At 42.8% G+C, this 19738-nt stretch overlaps 1 protein-coding gene across 12 annotated transcripts in view; it reads left to right on the top strand.

The window, feature by feature from the left end:
- ARVCF (ARVCF delta catenin family member) overlaps positions 1 to 19738 on the top strand; it is a 241802-nt gene that overhangs the window by 134924 nt on the left and 87140 nt on the right. For all 12 annotated transcript variants that reach the window (XM_087913376.1, XM_087913366.1, XM_087913369.1 and 9 more), the window contains one exon: positions 9360 to 9518. In XM_087913376.1, coding sequence (XP_087769502.1) covers positions 9360 to 9518 — 159 coding nt within the window. The remainder of the gene's footprint in view (positions 1 to 9359; positions 9519 to 19738) is intronic.

Raw genomic sequence — 19738 nt, 5'->3', positions numbered from 1 at the left:
ATGCAAATAAATAAATGTAATCTTCCATGTTCAACTTTGCATGTCATTAAATACCTCCTGGTGGAAGATAACAAGAGCGATCAACTATATCATGGGTGCCCATCTATTTGGGTATGTTTCATTTCTAGGCGCCGTACTCTGGATTTATGAAAGTTATTTCAACACGCATTCAAATAAGTATTGCTGAGATATTAAATCTGCTTGGAATTGCGCCACAACCTTTGGAGAAGTGTGAATTTTGGCAGAGGGTTATTGTTTTTAATGGTATGTTTTTGGCTAAAAAAAGCTTTGCAGGTCATCTTAAAAAAAAAAAACAGAATGGCATGGATTATTTCTCGCTTTGTCAGTGCTATATCTTCATGAAGGACTTTACTAGGTTGCTAAAAAAAAAAAAAATTCACATTGGGAAATGCAGATGTATTTTTCAATAGTAGTGAATATATGTAGAGCAGTCTTGAACTGGGGAGTCTTTGGTACTTTCTAAGTTTGGGGGTTTGCTTGCAGACATTTCATGACCCAAATAGGTAACATCATCAGTGTGAGGGAGTGTGGGATTTGCTCTTTATTTATATACAGTATCTCACCTTGCCATGTTGGTTGGGGATGTGGTGTTCTCCTTGGTTGTCCTCTGGTTATTTTGTTTATTACTGGTTGTTTTTTTCCAGGACTCAATTGAGAATGTGGCGTTTAGGGTTTCCAAAAAATAGTCTTTGTCCTCCTTCCTTCCCTCCCTCTTTCTCTTTTCCTCTTCCTTCCTTCCTTCCTTCCTTCCTCCCTCCCTCCCTCCCTCCCTTCCTTCCTTCTCTCCCTCCCTCTTTCTCTTTTCCTCCTCCCTCCTTTCTCTTCCTTTTTTCTTTTCTTTCTCTCACTTTCTCTTTCTCCTCCTTCCCCTTTTCCTTCCTTCCCTCCCTCCCTTTCTCTTTCTCTTTCTTTTTCTTTCTCTCTCTCTCTCTCTTTCTCCTCCTCCCCTCCCCTTCTGTTAGTTCCTTTCCCTTTCTCCTCCTTCTCCTTCCACTTTTCCTTCCTTCCTTCCTTCCTTCCTTCCTTCCTTCCTTCCTTCCTTCCTTCCTTCCTTCCTTCCTTCCTTCCTTCCTTCCTCCCTCCCTCCCTTCCTTCCTTCTCTCCCTCCCTCTTTCTCTTTTCCTCCTCCCTCCTTTCTCTTCCTTTTTCTTTTCTTTCTCTCACTTTCTCTTTCTCCTCCTTCCCCTTTTCCTTCCTTCCCTCCCTCCCTTTCTCTTTCTCTTTCTTTTTCTTTCTCTCTCTCTCTCTCTTTCTCCTCCTCCCCTCCCCTTCTGTTAGTTCCTTTCCCTTTCTCCTCCTTCTCCTTCCACTTTTCCTTCCTTCCTTTCTTCCTTCCTTCCTTCCTTCCTTCCTTCCTTCCCTCCTTCCTTCCTTCCTTCCTTCCCTCCCTCCCTCCCTCCCTCCTCTGAGAGTTGAGGGCAAAGCCTTTTCCTTCTTTTTAATGGTAGGTCAAGAAAATCAATGCTAAACTTTTCATCTTTTGGCCTCTTTGTTCCCCCAGCAGAAAAGGTCTGTGGTTCTGTGATCAGAATAATTTTGTCATTGTTCCACACAGTGTGGTTGCCTCAGTCTCTCCACTCGATGGCTTGACTTGCTCTCTTTACACCTCTCCCTCTCCTGCCTTCAAAACCACAGGGGATTTGGGGGTTCTTTCTTTTCTTTTCTTTCTCTCTCTCTCCCTCCCTTCCTTACTAAGTGAATCTGGCTTCCCGGTGGACTTAGCTTGTCAGAAGGTTGCGAAAATGGATCATGTAACCCCGGGACATGGCAATGGTCATAAGTATGAACTCTTTGCCAAGCATGTCCCTCCCTCCCTCTGAATATTTTCCTTCCTTCCTTCCTTCCTTCCTTCCTTCCTTCCTTCCTTCCTTCCTTCCTTCCTTCCTTCCTTCCTTCCTCACATTTTGAACTTATCTCTTCCTCTCAGTGTTTCCTCTGGGTAAAAATAAAATTGCAAGGATATAATGTTGGGTGACATTCAGTTTTAAGCTTCTAGCCAACCATGAAACTCGTGGTTAACCTTGGGCCAGTCCTTCTCCTTCTGAAAAAAATTTATATTAGATTATTATTAATATTAATAACTCTGAAAGAGAAGGACAATCAGCAGCAAAGTGGATGAACTTAGCAACGGGTAACCCATTTGGAGGAGCCGAAGGACCAGGTTAGCATGGATTATCCTGGGGAAAACCTATGGAATTGCTAAAAGTCAACATGTACTTGATGATTTGATGATCTATCTATCAATCAATAACATTCTTGGAAGGGGTAATGTCTTTCAAACTAGTGTTCCATCTCAACCCCTGACTTTTCATCTATTTCCTCTTGGCTCAAATCCCTCAAGCAATAAATTCTTTCTTTGTGACTTGAAGCCTGAGAAGAATAACTGGCGGGGGTGGGGGAAAGTGTTGTTATTATTATTATTTTATATCTCTATCTCTATCTCTATCTATCTATCTATCTATCTATCTATCTATCTATCTATCTATCTATCTATCTATCCATCCATCCATCCATCCATCCATCCATCCATCCATCTATCTATCTATCTATCTATCTATCTATCAACTCTTTGAAAATATATTTCGAACACAGCAAATCTTGAAAGCTTGGAAGATACCCATATATATAAAGTAAGTTTTAAATGAACCATAGAGCCTTCTTTAAAAAAACAAAAAAAAAACGAAATTAGTAACAGTCTTGGAAAATGACAGACCTGGGAGATTTTTAGAGTGGTTCTATCTTCCAGTAGGCAAATAGTTTGGAAGGCCAAGTCAGTCCAAAAGAATAAAATAAATTATTTTAGAAATAAAATCCCTTGCTTGGCTCAGTTTTGGGGGAGATTTGGTTGCCCCCACTCTCTCCAATTTTCATCTTTGGAGTTCTACCGGCTTTGGGAAATCAATGAAGAAATTAGATTTTTGAGCCTTGCATTGTAAAAGTTCATAATTATTTGCAAAAAGGATTATAGGAGCTGACTTCCAGTCAACCTTGGAGGACCCTAACTAAAATATATATACAAAAACGTTGAGCTTTCCTTGTCCCATCAAATCCTTTAAAAATAACACTCGTCTTTTTAGGACATAATAATACCTGGACTGGCTCTTTCATCTTTAATTTCCATGTATTACTGAAGGTTCTCCATATATAGATGACAGATTAACAGAGTTGGAAGGGACCTTGTAGGTCATCTAGTCCAACCTGCCTGCCCAAGCAGACCCTACACCATTTTGGACAGGTGGCTGTCCAGTCTCTTCTTGAAAGCTTCCAGGGATAAAGCTCCCACAACTTCTGACTAGTCCTTGAGTTAAAACCATTCTTTTAGTGAACATTCAAAGTTACAACGGCACTAATAAAAGGGACTTATGAACAGTTTCCACAGTTACAAAGGGTGCAGAGTGATTAAAAGGGCAGAAGCCGGCTGAGCAGTCAGAGGAAGACCCAGGCCCACCCCCTCTCCATCCTAGGGCACGCAGGGAGGAGAGGATAAGGAAGAGACGTGGTCTCCTTGGGAGGAGAGGGCCTTGATCCTCTTCATGGGCTGCGGTTGTGACAACTGAATAAGAGGACGGACTTGCATACGGGTGAACGCTGGAAATGAAGTGTGGAAATAACTCTAGTTTATGGTTCCTCTCTGAGTTTGGCATCCTTCCCAGTGTGTGTTCTGTTATCTGTGGACATCCTCCAGCCCTTATCTTGACTGGTTTGTGTTGTTTTTTCCTTCCTTCTTTTTTTTTGAAAACAATTTTATTAGTTTTTAAAAACAAACAAACAAAACATAAAAACATCCAGCTTTCTTTCATAAATATTTTTTCCTCCCTTCTTATAACTGTTTGTGTGGGAGTTTTTTTGTCTTCCATCAAGGATATTTGGAGCTTGGAAGCAAAGTGAAGGAATAAAAGGGGCTTCATTGGGTTTTTGTGACTGTGTTTATTTTGTATCCCCCGGGGTCATCACAAAGGGTTTTTTTTGAAGTAAATTCCACCCCCCCCTCTTAACAATTACAGGAATTCTCCAAAACGAGAATCTCCAGAGAGTCCCATTTTTAAACTTCATATATCGTTTTTTTTTTAAATTTTATTGGTTTTTAAAAACAAACATAAACAAACAAAACATAAAAACATCAAGCTATCTTCCATAGGTGTACATACAGTGTGCGGGTTGGTTTACAAACTGTTTTGTGCTTCCACTTTGTAGTCTTCACTTACAATTACATTACATATAATCTCACATTGTCAATCAAAAATTAAATACCTTAGTATCATTATTAATCAATCATTTGACTATACTTTTATTCATTCATGTTTTACAAGATAACTATAATTTACTTAATTTATTTATAACAGTTCATATTATCATCCCAAAACTATCCTAAAATCATTTTGTAGTTATAATAAGAAAGAAGTACATCTTTACATCTTTATTATTTTCTAAAAATCTACATATTTCATTACTGTACTTTGCATGTCACAATTTTATAAAATTGTTTATCATCTTGTTTTCGAATTTCAAATGTCAATCTACTCATTTCAGCACATTCCAATATTTTCTTAATGATTTCCTCCTGTGATGGTATTTTCTCATTTTTCCAGTTTTTAGCAAATTCAATCCTAGCCGCTGTTAATACAATTTTTAAACTTTGTATATCTTGTTCTATTTAGATGAACAATCCAGGTGGGCCTTCCCACACAGATCAAAATAGAGATAGCTTGCACCAACGTCATATGCCAGCATCAGCCGTGAGCGCCTTGGCTAGGGCGAAATTAATAACACCTGTGGTTTTGAGAATAAGGAGAGGGAGGGAGGATACATAATTTGGGTTTCCAGTTTAACTTTTATTGTAAAAGTTGGAATCCTATGAGATAAATCAACCAGGTCTAAATTACTGGACAAAACTCAAGTCCTGCAGAATGCCAACCAGGAAGGAAGAGAGGAAGGAAGAGAGGAGGGAAGGAAGGAAGGACAATGAGAGGGAGGGAGAGGAAGGAAGGAAGGAAGGAAGGGAGAAAGATTGGAGGGAAGAAAGGGGAGATAAGGAAAGATAGATGGAAGGAAGGGAGGGAGGGAAGGAAGGACAATAAGGAGAGAGATAATGAAAGAAGGAAGGAAGGAAGATGGGAGAGAGGAAAAGGGAGAGAAGGAAGAACAATGAGAGGGAGTGAGAGGAAAGAAGGAAGGTGGGAGGGGAGAAAGATGGGAGGGAAGGAAGAAGGGAGGAAGATAAGAAAAGACAGAAAGAAGGAAGAGAGGAAGGAAAAAAGATGGGAGGGAGGAAAATAGAGAGGGAAGGAAGGAAGGACAATGAGAGGGAAGGGAGATAAGGAAGGAAGGAAGATGGCGGAAGGGATGAAAGAAGGGAGGGAGGGAAGGAAGGACAATGAGAGGGAGGGAGATGAAGGAAGGAGGCAGTAGAGAGAAAGAAAAGAAAGAAAGAAAAGGGAGGGAGGGAGAGAGGAAGGAAGGAAGAAATCACTCTTGAAAACTGGAGTGAGCCCAGTTCCAATCCTTGGAAAGAGGCACGCACGTCTGCGCATTGCAAATGCCCATCACATCCCTGAATTGTATCCAGCTCTTTTCTAAATCAATTGAGCGAGATGCTTCGAATGGCTTTGGAGATTGACTTTGAAACACTGAACTCCCTTGGGGAGTAACCCAAGCAGCCTCCTAGCCGTGGTTCAGTGGAAGGAATGGGGCGAGGGCAGGGATTTAAGAGGGGGACGTCCTTTCCTCCCATCCTCAAGGGTTGTGAAGTGTGAAGAAGAACGAGGGGAAATTGAGACAGGTTCCGGAGGGAGGCAAACCATAGAGTGCTAGGGCTAGAAGGGGGGGGGGAGCTTGGGCTGCTGGGGGTTCTGTGCAATTCGGAGAAACCCACCCACCCCAAATCCCATTCTTGGCTGGCCACGCCCACGCTCCCCTGCCCCTCCGAGGAGTCCCCATGTGGCCCGTTTTGGAGCTTCAACACTTGAGACTTTCAAGAAGAGACTGGACTGCCATTTGTCAGAAGTGGTGTAAGGTCTCCTGCTTGGGTGGGAGGGGGGGTTGGACTAGATGACCCACAAAGTCCCTTCCAACTCTGTTAATCTAATATCTAAATAAAAATTAGAATCCTCATAGCGATCCTGGACAAATGGATGTCCTGTCTTTTCTTGAAGACCTCCGGGGAATGGAGCATCCCACATCTTCCGGAAGAAGGAAGCGATTGCCTTGATTAATCCTTCTCACTGTCACAACATTTCTCCTTATTTCCAGGTTCCCGAGGAGCTTCTGTTCATTGCTTTTTGTCCTCCTTCGGGTGCTAGGGAGAATAAATTAGCCCCTGCCACAGCCCCTCATGTATTTGAGAGAGCCCTTCAACTATGAGCAACAGTACTAAGTAACGCCATAGATTTAGAGTCCTGCGTTCAGCCTGGCCTTTGTTATTCAGAGGTGTCATATCTACGAAGGCAACGCCTTGACCTAAGGAGGGGGAGACAGACTAGAAATTGCTTTTAAATATGACAAAACCATTTCTTGTGAACAAGCGGTAAATGAGGTCTTTGAAACACGGCCATTGACTGCAGTTGTTGAGTGCATACATTAGAACGACATTAGCATGGCCCCCTCGCTTAGTTTAGCCTCAAAAGTATGAGCATTAAAGGAAAAACTCCAGACACCCAAGGAGAAAAATGCATAGGATTAGGGTGTTTTTTTTTTGGAAACAATGCCAGCATTAAGGAAACTTACAGAAGGGAGAAGAAAGGAATGTCTTTAGCCAAAGGAACCCCCAAATGCTGCAAATATTCGGTTGATTTTTCTGAATAATAATAGTAATCCTTGACAACTGAGCCCCAGATTTATGTTGCGAGACCATTGTTAAGTGAATCACTGCAGCTGCTAAGCTAGGAACACCGTTGCTAAGTGAATCTGATTTCCTGTTGTGGTTAGCCGGCAGCAGGTGTGGACGGCTGAGGAGAACTAGGACTCAGGTGAGGGGCCAGGACCATTAGGGACTGGACTGCTGCCTTCAGAGGTTGTGGGGGCTGGCAGCAGTGATGAGGAGGTTCCCGAGGAGCCTGTGCCAAGTGCTCGTGCGTGCAGGGCTGCTCGCAGGAAAGAGCAGCTGCAGCAGCACGGATGACTCAGGAGTAAGGTTGCAAGATCATGGCCCCTCCTTCAAGAAGATAAAAGCCAGCTGCGAAGCGAATGTTCCTTGCAGGAAGCAAAGACGTTTTGAAACTCAGCCCCATGGACATTACAGTATCTTAAGTTGGTATTTGAAGACTTTTGTGTTGTGAAATATTTCTTATCTGTGATTCTTGGCAGTCTTGCACAGTTTTGGCAAGGTTTGTGTCTATCAAAGTTAATTAGTTTGCAGCAGCCTTTTAACCGGGGATTCATAAGACTCATTAAAAGGTTTCTGTTCCCTTTGGTTATTGTTTGTCTTATTGGAAAAGGATTTGGGTCAGAACATTTCCCCACTGATTTTGCTAGTCAGAAGTTTGCCAAAGGGGCCGCAGAATGGGCTGAAATGGTTTCAGTGTGTGTAAACAATGAGATTGTAGGGAAACAACCATTGTACCCATCTTATGCTATAATTCAGGGGTGGGATTCTACTTGGTCAGACTGGTTCTATAGAACTGGTTGCTATGATTCTGCCCAGTTCGGAGAACTGGCAAATCACACCACTTTCTGGCCCTGCTCCTCCCTGCTCACTCACTCCTTACCTGGCATGCGCATCATCAAACTTGCTTGCTAAGTTGCTATTTTTCTTTTTTTTTTTCCCCCGACCGTCAGCTGTTCTGCTGTGCCGGGAGATTTAGATTAGCTAGAAAGCAGGAAATCATTGCATTTCTTGCTTTCTAACTAATTTAAAAGCAGAGCTGAACCTTCCTTAGGACTGAAGCTTCTATTTTTCAGTGCAGACTCAGTTAGCAGGTTGCAGAATGGTAGATTTCTGAATGAATCTGTGATTCTGTGAGCAACTCAATCGGCCTGCCTGCTTTGCCTGATTTTGGGTAAATGTTGCCCTTTTTTAATGAAAAAAAAATCAATATTTACATAAATATTTATAGTATTTACATACAAGCCATGTCCAGCCAGTCACATGATCACCAAGCCACACCCACAAATTGGGCCACACCCACAGAACCAGTTGTTAAGAAATTTGAATCCCACCCATGCTTCTTTTCAGAACAGTGTGTTGTTTAGTGTGAAAGGGAATGTCTGGGTCTGCTTCTAAGTGGTTTTTCAGTTGTCTTTCTCCTCCTTCAAGGAGAAAAATGAATGCACGAGGACTTTTGAAGCACACAGAGATAGTATTCAGACTAAAATCCATAAGCGTCATACCATCTTTGCAGATTTTTTCCTAATAAATCAGGTTTTTGTGATAACTAAGGAATGGGAAGATTCCCAAATAGAAGGAATTTAAACCCATCCTGGCCCCTTTAAAATTCTTAGTGGCTTTCTTTTTTTAAAAAATATGATTTTTTTTTATTTTCTTTTACAAACATTCCATGTTTTCTTTATACAGTGTGTCAGCTGGGTACAAATGTATTGTGCATAATATTTGTGGTTAATACAATTTCCTTACCGCAGCAACAACAATTATATTACATTCTTATTTTGAACTAGTATATATAATATATCTTGTTGTCTATATTTGTATATTCATATATGTTCTAGATATCTCTCTTCTAGGTTCATATATTTAGTTTCTAATTTCCATTTTTCTTTTCCAACCATTGATAAAATAATTCCCATATCATCTAATATTCAGTTTGTTCTTTTCCTTTAATTGCCAGTGTTAACCTATTCATTTCTGCACATTCTAATATTTTCCTAATCATATTCTCTTCTCTCAGAGTTTTTTTTTAACTTTTCCAGTTTTGAGCAAATACTATTCTAGCTGCAGTTAGTACATGACTAATTGAATGTGCCTTTTCTTTACTATAACTTTCAGGTATGACAAACTAGTGGCTTAAATACCTAAAGCCATCTTTGGATTGAGTGGCCAAACACCTGGATGGACTTAAGGCAGGGGTGTACAACTTTGGTTACTTTAAGACTTGTGGGCTTCCACTTTCAGAATTCCCCAGCCCACATGGGTCGAAGTCCACGAGTCTTGAAAGTTGCCAAGGATGGACATCCCTGGACTAAGGGCTTCAACAACGATCATTCATCAGCAGCTGCTAAGAAACGTGCAAACATGGAGCTCAAAAAAAAGGAGGTTTTGGAAGCTCCAGACCTCCACGTTCTAGGTTCTGACTTGGGCAAGTGTTTAGACCCTTCTTAAATTTTATCATAGGGTTGTTCTCCTTTTCTAGCGAAACGTTTGAGACCATCCCTTCTTCCTTCTCCAGGAGCAAAGCCCCAGCAACCAGACCTCTATAGCAATGATGCAGGAACCCCAAGAGAAGGTAGAGGAGACGGTGACCGTTGAAGAAGACCCCGGAACCCCAACATCTCACATTTCTATTGTGACTTCAGAAGACGGGACCACCAGAAGGACAGAGACAAAGGTAAGAAGGGATGGTGGCACTCTAGGGCTGGAAGCAGTGGCGGGATTCAGTTTTTTTTTAACTACTGGTTCTGTGGGCGTGGCTTGGTGGGCGTGGCAGGGAAAGAATGTACCGCAAAATTCCCCTTCCCTCCCCAACCCACTAGCCTGCTTTCCAGCTCCGTTCTCCTGCGCAGGGCAACCAAAGGAGACCCAGCCAATCAGCTGTGGGTGTGGCTTGGTGGTTGTGGTGTTCTGTGGGTGTGGCACGGTGGCTTGATGGGCGTGGCTTGGTGAGCATGGCAGGGGAAGGATCCTGAAAAATCTCCACTTCCTCCCCATCCGCTAACCTGCTTTCCAGCTCCGTTCTCCTGTGCAGGGCAACCAAAGATGACCCAACCAATCAGCTGGGACTCAATGGGAGGCAGAGAAGAGATGGGGTTGGCGGGGCCAGTCAGAGGTGGTGTTTGTCGGTTCTCTGAACTACTCAAAATTTCCTCTGCTGGTTCTCCAGAACTGGTCAGAACCGGCTTAATACCACCTCTGGCATTGTAGCTTTGATTGGTCAGTAAACAGTTATACAGTGAGAGTATGTGGGTGGGGCCAGTATGCAAATTAGTCAAGGTTGTGTGTCATGATTGGCATTCAGGATGTTCTTTCCACTCAGGTTTCAATATTTTCCTTTGCTTTTTTTTAATTCTTTCATACTAAAGTGGAATTTTAAGATAGTTGCATGTTCATGGTTGTTGTTGTTTTTTGGTTTGGCTTGTTTTCAGCAGCGGGGCAGAAACCAACCCGCATAGATAGGCTCTAGGGAGTTTTGGTTGCTTTCTCCCAGTGTCTAGCATTGAAGTCTAAATTAGTCTAAATTGGTGCTTCTGATTTTTGTAAGATTACGAACAACACAACTACTGTAAAAGGTGCCAATAAATTACCTGGATGTTTAGCAGAGAACGGAAGAATTTTTCTCAGCGTGATTGGAGTGGGGGTCTCTCCGGAAGTTGGCGGGAGACCATGATAACAGGTGATGGAATAAATCAGAAAAGGGAAAAAAAAGAAAAGAAAAATAAACACTCAGTAGCTGTAGGAGCAGATGTTCTCAAGCAGAAGTTTATTTTAGAAGCTGTTGACGCATTTCTGAATGTGTTTATTTTGCTTTCTGGGGCCTCGAAGCAAATAAGGTGAGGGAGAAGTTGGGTGGCAGAGCCCTTGGAGTTAATGGGAAAGGATGGAGGGAGTGGAAGAGAGGAAGATGAAAGGAGGTCCTCTTCCGTCATGAAGTGGAGAGAAGGGCCTGAGGATCAGGGTTGAGGGCTCTACAGCAGGACCACAGAGAGGACAAAATGGTGACGTCTGAGTAAATAGTAGAGCTGTGGAAGTAGACGGGGATGTTTTGCATCCATCCTCTCAGAATGAGGAAGTTGAGGGCCTGGGAATTAAGGCCACTTGGTAGAAGACCATCTCTTGGGGATAGGTTCTCCTCCAACATCTGGAGGGCTAGTTTGGTCTAGAAAGCTACCTTGGTCAAGAGGTTAAGGCACCAGGATAGAAAGTGAGAGACAGTGAAACCTAGTCCCATCTTAGTCCTGAGAGCCAGTTGGGTGACTTTGGGGTGATCACTAGGAGACTGTGAGTTCTAGTCCCTCCTTAAGGCATGAAAGCCAGCTGAGTAACTTTGAACCAATCACTAGGAGACTGTAAGTTCTAGTCTCACCTTAGGCATGAAAACTAAATGGATAACTTTAGGTCCACTAGGTGATGGTGAGTTCTAGTCCCTCCTTAAGGCATGAAAGCCAGCTGAGTAACTTTGAACCAATCACTAGGAGACTGTAAGTTCTAGTCTCACCTTAGGCAAGAAAACTAAATGGATAACTTTAGGTCCACTAGGTGATGGTGAGTTCTAGTCCCTCCTTAAGGCACGAAAGCCAACTGAGTAACTTTGAACCAATCACTAGGAGATTGTGAGTTCTAAACCCACCTTAGGCATGAAAACCAGGTGGATAACTTTAGGTCAATCACTAGGTGATGGTGAGTTCTAGTCCCTCCTTAAGGCATGAAAGCTGGCTGGGTGACTTTGGGCCAATCACCAGGAGACTGGGAATTCTAGTCCAGCCTTAGCTATGAAAGCCATCTGGGTAATCTTGATCACTCTGATGGCCCTCAGTGTGATGACCAGTCCTGAGTCACTTTCCCAATACTGTTGTAACTTCAAACAGTCACTAAACGAATCATTGTAAATCGAGGACTATCTGCAAGAAAACAATCTGTGCCCTCATGGGGTCCCTACCCCACCCCCGAATTTTAAAGACATGGCTCCCAAAAGGTGAAGAAGACATTGAAGGAACTGAGAAAAGAAAAATTTGGCAGTTGTCTTTAAAAAAAAATCGCCGTGTTTTGCACAGTGACGTAGTTACCCCATAGGAATCTTTGTCAGAAGACGTGTTGACAGCTCCCAGCTTTCAAGTCTTTCATAAGGGATTACAGACCTCTGTAGATGACAAACCCAGGGATGACAACCTGCTGTGATAACTACATATTCCATCCAAGATTAAATGAAGCTCGGAATTGAAATCCCCAGAGAACAAAAAGATAAAAGTTTGGAGTTTCTGATGAGACAATTTTTTTCTCTCCTCCCTCCCCAGGAGAGCCTCTTTGTAACTCATTTGTAAAAAAAAAAAAAAAAAAGTATATTTTGCAATTTTCGTATTATTATTATTTTTTGGTTCTCACCTTTTGCTTACCTCCTATCGATTATGATGAACAGTTTGCAGGAACTGGGTCTGGCTAGTCTAGGGAAGAGAAAGACCAGGGGAGACAGGAGAGCAGTTCTATTCTATTCTATTCTATTCTATTCTATTCTATTCTATTCTATTCTATTCCATTCCATTCCATTCCATTCCATTCCATTCCATTCTAATACCCAGGGAGCTTTTATTTTTTCCTTTTCTTGCATTTCTCCTTTAGTATTCAAAAACAACAATGCGGTGGAGGTTTTAATATGAAGGTTAAAGATTCACACTTCTTTTTTTTTTTTGCAAATTACAAAATAATTCCAGGTGCTTTACAACTTCTTACTCAGTGTTATATTCAGCATTATCTGTGTATTCTGTACCGTTTCTGTCCGACCTCTGTCCGTTGACATCTCCCAATCATATTTAGATAGATTCAGATTCAGATTAACAGAGTTGGAAGGGACTTTGTAGGTCATCTAGTCCAACCCCCGGCCCAAGCAGGAGATTTACATTTAACACCGATATGCGTGTTTCTGTTTTGAAAGGTTGTTATGCACTCTCTTGTCCTTACAGTGCTAATTGCTTCCCCTTCCTCTGGTGTAAATAGTACAGGCGCTCGGGCTATTATTTGTGTTGTGTAATGTAATATTTTTTTTTTTTAAAAAAGAAGGGAGATCGATCTCAGAAGCTTTAAGCCTTGTGCTTCGGGAGCAGGTCTCAGACGAAGAGCAGAGACCTCTTCGGGTGCTATCTGCTAGATGAAACCAGACTGGCACATGGGTGATAGGCAGGGCCCAGAATAGCCATGTAACTGATAAAAAACGCATGTCACAATTATCACAACTGCAATGGGATATGGGGCTGTTATCTCTTCCCATTAAAATGACAGGGAAACCTTTTTCAACAATAGCGAACATCCTATTTAGGAGAGACCATAGTTCCCACTAAATATGTCACTTGCGTGCAAATTCCTTTCTTTTTTTCTTTTTTTCTTTCTTTTTTTCTTTCTTTCTTTCTTTCTTTCTTTCTTTCTTTCTTTCTTTCTTTCTTTCTTTCTTTCTTTCTTTCTTTCCTTCCTTCCTTCCTTCCCTCCCTCCTTTCCTTCTTTCTTTCCCTCCCTCCCTTCTTTCCTTCTTTCTTTTCCTTCCTCTTTTTTTCTTTCTGTCCTTCCTTCTTTCTTTCCCTCCCTCTGCTTTTTTCTTGTTTCCTTCCTTCCTTCTTTTCCTTCCTTCCTTCTTTCCTTTTCTTCCTTGTTTCCTTTCTTCTTTCTTTTCTTTCCTTCCTTCCTCTTTCTTTCTCTTTTTCCTTCCTTCCTTCTTTTTCTCCCTCCATTCTTTTCTTGTTTCCTTCCTTCCTTTCTTCCTTCCTTCCTTCCTTTCTTCCTTCCTCTTTCTTTCTCTTTTCCTTCCTTCCTTCTTTTTCTTCCTTCCTTCCTTCTTTCTTTCCTTCCTTCCTTCTTTCTTTTCCTTCCTTCCTTGTTTCCTTCCTTCTTTCTTTTCTTTCCTTCCTTCCTCTGTCCTTTTTCCTTCCTTCTTTCCCTCCCTCCCTCCATTCTTTTCTTGTTTCCTTCCTTCTTTCTTTTCCTTCCTTCTTTCTTTGTTTTTACTTTCTTTCCTTTTCTTTCTTCCTTCCTTCCTTCCTTCCTTCCATCTTCCTTCCTTCCTTCCTTCCTTCCTTCCTTCCTTCCTTCCTTCCTTCCTTCCTTCCTTCCTTCCTTCCTTCCTTCCTTCACATTTTTGAACCACCCATCTCCTTCAAAGAGCGACTCTGGGCAGTGCACAATAAATAAATAAATAGATTTAACGTAAACCAACCGTCTCAAGGTTGTTTGACATTCCTTACACCGGTTATGGGATTTGCATTTGCCAGTTCCCTGTAAATCATCCATGTTTCGGCTTTCAAGAATGAATTGAAGGCGCAGCTGTTTTGCCATAGCTGGCACCCAGGAGGTGCCTATGCCATTTTTTAAATAGCAATAGTTATTAGACTTATATGGGCTTCACTGTGCTTTGCAGCCCTCTCTCAGCAGTTTACAGAGTAAGCCTATGGCCCCCAACAATCTAGGTCCTCATTTTACCCACCTCGGAAGGATGGAAGGCTGAGTCGACCTTGAGCCGCTCAGAAATAAATTCCTGGAGTGAGCAGTGAGTTAGTCCGTAGTACTGCATTCTAACCACTAGCGCACGATGGATGGAGGGAGGGATGGATAGGAAGGAAGGAAGGAAGGAAGGAAGGAAGGAAGGAAGGAAGGAAGGAAGGAAGGACAATAATAGCCATAGCAATAGCCCTTAGACTTATATACCGCTTCACAGTGCTTTCCAGCCCTCTCTAAGCAGTTTACAGAGTCGGCCTCTTGCCCCCAACGATCTAGGTCCCCATTTTACCCACCACGGAAGGATGGAAGGCTAAGTCAACCTTGAGCCGGTCAGAATCGAACTGCTGACAGTGGGACAGAGTTAGCCTGCAATGCTGCATTCTAACCAGGGAGCCACCACGGCGCTATTTGAATGCTGTTTTTTTCTGTCTGTGACTCTTCCCAGGCAGCTTCCAGTCCCAATTCGGAGAAGACCTCCTCCTTTATTTTTGTGGCAGCTATTAGGAGGCAAACGTGTTAACATCTTAAACCCACAAAGGTGACCTTGGATGAGGTTGTGCAGGCTGTTTAAGTTTCCCAGCAGATGAGCACTGCGGCAGATTAAAAGCGAGCTTGTGTCCTGTGAACATCCGTTTGAAAGCACAAGGATTTCTGAACAGGAAAAAAAAATGAATAAAAATAAAATTCCCTGCGCCTCTTCTGGTCTCTTGGATTCTTCTCATGGTCCAACTTTTTCTCTTAGCAAAGTTCCTGTCTTTCTCAAAAATGTGACAGTTGAGAGAGACACACAGTTGGTTGGCAGGTAGAGATAGTTCTCAACTTAAAATCATCCATTTAGTGACCGTTTGAAGTTACAGTGGCACTGAAAAAAACAACAACTTATGACCATTTTTCCAAACTTAAACCATGGTCACATGCAGTAGTGGGATTCATATATTTTTATTACTGATTCTGTGGCTGTGGCTTTGTGGGCGTGGCAGGGGAAGGTTTCTGCAAAATCGCCCTTCCCTCCTCATCCCACTAACCTGCTTTCCAGCTCCATTCTCCTGTGCGGGGCAACTGAAGGAGACCCAGCTGATCAGCTGTGGGCATGGCTTGGTGGGTGTGGCCTATGTGTCCATTTGGGTCAAATTACAGCGGTTGTGGATTTTGAATCTGGAAGAAGCCTAGATGGTGACTGAGTGTGTTTCTCAAAGAATTTTATAGGGTTAAAATTAAAGAATTTTAAAAATATTTTCTTCAATAGAGAAGAAAAGTCTTGGGTCCATTTGAGTCTATGCATTTTATGGGCCAGCATATATCCTCCTTTTACTCTAGCTGTCGTGATTAATTAAGGACCCCAAGAATGATGGCCCTCACCTGGCAGCCTCCAGGTATCTCTAACCTTTGGGGAGACTGCCATAGATTGGCTTGATCACCTGTGTGGCTAGGAGATCTCCCTGGACAGGAAGGTGTTGTGAAGATGGGGTTGGAGAAGATAGGTGGACACCATCAGCAAGACTAGAGGTCATCCTATGCGGTCAGTCCAGGAAAACAAGACAGTGTGACAGAGGGGGGTGGATAGAGCACTGATGATGTTTCCTAGTTGGGTCAGGAAATGCCTGCAAAAAAAACCAAGGACTCTTGGAGAGTATTGAGGTTCCCATCCTCCTCTTCCTCCTCTCCTCCTATTCTAATCTGCAGACTCCAGTCCCTTCTAGCATTGATGATGTGACATAGTTGGGTAATGAAACATCTGCAAGAAAACAACCCAGCTTAGAGAGAGGACCAAGGAGCCCACAGTCCACCTCCTCCCTCCCTCCTCTCTTCCTCCTCTCCCTCCTCTCTGTGGTCCCCTCTCCCTTCTAATACTGATGGTGTAACCTTGTTGGGTAATGAAACATCTACACGAAAACAACCCAGCTTAGAGAGAGGACCAGGGAGCCCACAGTCCTCCTCCCTCCCTCTCTCCTCCTCCTTCTCCTCCCCCTCCTCCTCTCTGTGATCTCCTCTCTCTTCTAACACTGATGGTGTAACCTCGTTGGGTAATGAAACATCTGCACGAAAACAACCCAGCTTAGAGAGAGGCCCAAGGACCCCACTGTCCTCCTCCCTCCCTCCTCCTCTCTGTGGTCCCCTCTCCCTTCTAACTCTGATGGTGTAATCTCCTTGGGTAATGAAAGGTCTGCAGGAAAACACAGAGCACCAGGACCTCACGGAAACTGACTTCTTCCATCAGTTTTTGAAAAGAAAAAGACCTTTTTAATTAAAAATGGCCATTGGGGAGGAAGACCTGAGCCTGCCCATTTCGTGGGCCTCAAGAGCACGCCCGCTTTTACAGCCTTCTGCTAATAAGATAATGGCTTGTCCCTTTTTTTTTTTTTGGCCTAATAATTTAACAGCCGAGCTGTCCAAAAATAAGCGCTTGGAAATGTCAAAATGCTTTTATCCTTCAGTGCTTCCTCCTTCCCCCACTTGGTGTTTTATGACATGAGTCTGACAAAGAGATCTTTCACTGTTTTGACAGCTCCCATCAAGGAAGGGTTATGCCGGATAAAATGGGCTGGCATCAGGACCCTGGACAGAGCAATGTTGGCTGAGAATGGCTGTCTCAGCCCTGTTGAGAAGCCCTAACTGGATTGTGCTTGCTTGCTTTCTTAGGAAAGAATTAGGAATAGAATAGAAGAGAAGAGAAGAGAAGAGAAGAGAAGAGAAGAGAAGAGAAGAGAAGAGAAGAGAAGAGGAGGAAGGGAGGAGAATAGAAGGGAAGAAAGAAGGAGAATAGAATAGCATAGAATAAAATTCAGAATAGAATAGAATAGAATAGAATAGAATAGAATAGAATAGAATAGAATAGAATAGAACAGAACAGGGTAGAGAATAGGGTAGAGAATAGGGTAGAGAATGGAATGGAGTGGAGTAGAACAGAACAGAACAGAATAAAGATTAAGGTAGAATGGAGTGGTCACCTGTGGTCACTTGTGGTCCTGTTTCCCCCCCTTCCCCCTGGATGTCTCATAAACCAGATTCTCCAACTGAGCACCTTCACAGGCTGGGTGTCATCATTCACACGTTCTCCAATTCAATATATTCACGGGCAAAAGCTCTGGTAGTTTAGTTACAATCTTTTAAAGATAAAGAGTTGGAATGTAGTTTTTCGTTTCAATTGCTGCACTGAAATTCCAGATTTCCTTCCTCTCCCCGCACCCCGCTTTTTAATGGCAACTATTAAAACAGACATAGGAATGTTTTATGAGTTGACACAGGGATTCACTTACCAAATGGGGCAAGACAGGTTGTAACATGAGGCAAAACTCACTTAACAAATTTCTCATTTAGCAACCTAAATTTTGGGCTCCGTTGAGGTCATGAGTCGAGGACAACCTGTGCTTTCCTTATTCTCGACACCAAGTATGGTTTTTTGAGTTAGGATTCCCTAATTTGTGTTGGGGGAAAAAAAAACCTAAAACATGTTTTTTTTAAAAGGTGGAAGCTTCTGAAAACGCAGCAGGCGTGTTTGTTAGTGATATAAAGTGATATAAGCAATTCCTTAAAATGGAAGGAGGAAAAATGGAATTCTTTCATCATCAAAGCTAGTTTTGCCCAGTTGTCTACAAACCCCTTAATTATTCCACTGCTGGTGATCTCAACAGGTTCTATGTTGGGTATATTTTGTGAGTCTCCATTTGCTCAAAGCTATCTTTAGAAGAAAACACTCATTTTTTTGGTGGGGGGTAGCATTTTTCTTTTCAACTTGGCACTGGAATAGGAAGGAAGCATATATCTGCAGCTGCTCAAAACAAGCTTAATTATTCGGTGGCGGGATATTGAAGTGACTTATTATTTATGTACACCCCGCCTGTGTTATTTTTACAAATAACTCAAGGTGGCAAACATATCCAACATACTTTCCTCTTCCTATTTTCCCCACAACAACAACCCTGTGAAGTGGGTTGGGCTGAGATCATGGGGAGGCTGGCCCAAAGTCACCCAGTTGGGTTTTATGCCTGAGTGGGACTAGAATTCACAGTCTCCTGGTGAATGGCCCAAAGTCACCCAAACACTTTCATGTCTAAGATGGGACTAGAATTCACCCTCTCCTAAATGCTGATTGGCCCAAAGTCACCCAGCTGGCTTTTGTGCTTAAGACAGGCCTAGAACTTACAGTCTCCTAGTGAGTGGCTCAAAGTCACCCAATCATGTTCATGTCTAGAATTCACCATCTCCTAGTGCTGACCGGCCCAAAGTCACCAAGCCGGCTTTTGTGCTTAAGGCGGGCCTAGAATTCACAATCTCCTGGTGAGTGACTCAAAGTCACCACCTGGCTTGCATGCCTCAGGTGGGACTAGAACTCACCATCTCCTGGTTTCTCGCTTGGTGACTTAACCTCTAGACCAAACCGGCTCCCTAGACAACCACTAGACCTGATTTAGCTAATCTGGAGTTTGGTCTCTGTACTTGAATTGCAGGTCCAAATATCTTCATTTTCCTCTCTTCAATTTCTCCTGCAATTGCTAAAACATTATGCATGTTGCAGGTTTCCCATTGCTGCAGATCAGATGTGTGATGGACACCAGCTTAGAGTTTAGAGGAAATTTTTGGAACCGCATATCGATTGGCAGATATGCCTTAAAACTTTAGGTATCCAATCCCACTTCTGGTCTTCTTCCTTAGCTTATTGATCTACCCGCTTCTCTTTTGAACTTAGCCTAAATTAGCTTCATTCTTCTCCTTTTAGAGAAGATCTTTCTATGGCTCACACCATCACCACCACCCCAAAAAACATACACACATTTGTGGCTGCCGCTGTGTGGAATTTTCTGCTCAGCTCTGGTGGGATAGTGGAATGTTTTGTCCCTGGGTAAATCCAAGTCACTCTCTTGTTGTGAAGAAGGAAGGCAGGGGGAAGAACCAACTAAAACAGAATTTTTTCCCTCCCCTTATCTGCTTATTTTCAAATGCGCAGTGTCCCTTGGAGGTTATAAATAATGTGCGTCAAGTTTTGGTTGTTCAAACCTTTGCGGGGTGTTGTTACCCAGGCATACCAAACACCCACGGGTGTCAGACGTTCACAGAACATGCTGTGTTTGCCCTCTTCTTTCGACAACCGCGAGTTTGTGTTACGAAAGGGTGGTGAGCTTCAATTCTGCCCCCTTGGTGAAGCAAACGCCCGTAGAGGCTCTTTAGCCGAGCGGCATGTTCATAGGGGTGGAAAAATCATTAAGAGGACTTTTGAGGGATGGTTTGGAAGCAAGATAAGATCTGTAGATTCTCTTCTGTAAAGGAAGGTTGTGTTTCACGAGCTTTTCTATTTAAGGTCAAAAGGTTCGGTCCAGGGCAGGGGTGTTAAACTCAAGGCCCAGGGTCAGTGGTGGGATTCAAATTTTTTTACTACTGGTTCTGTGGGCGTGGCTTGGTGGGTGTGGCAGGGGAAGG

The sequence above is a fragment of the Pseudonaja textilis genome, chromosome 15 (assembly GCF_049901715.1).
Source record: "Pseudonaja textilis isolate UNSWEBS1 chromosome 15, rPseTex1.2, whole genome shotgun sequence".
NCBI lineage: Eukaryota > Metazoa > Chordata > Lepidosauria > Squamata > Elapidae > Pseudonaja > Pseudonaja textilis.
This window is presented reverse-complemented; position numbering and strand designations above follow the sequence as displayed.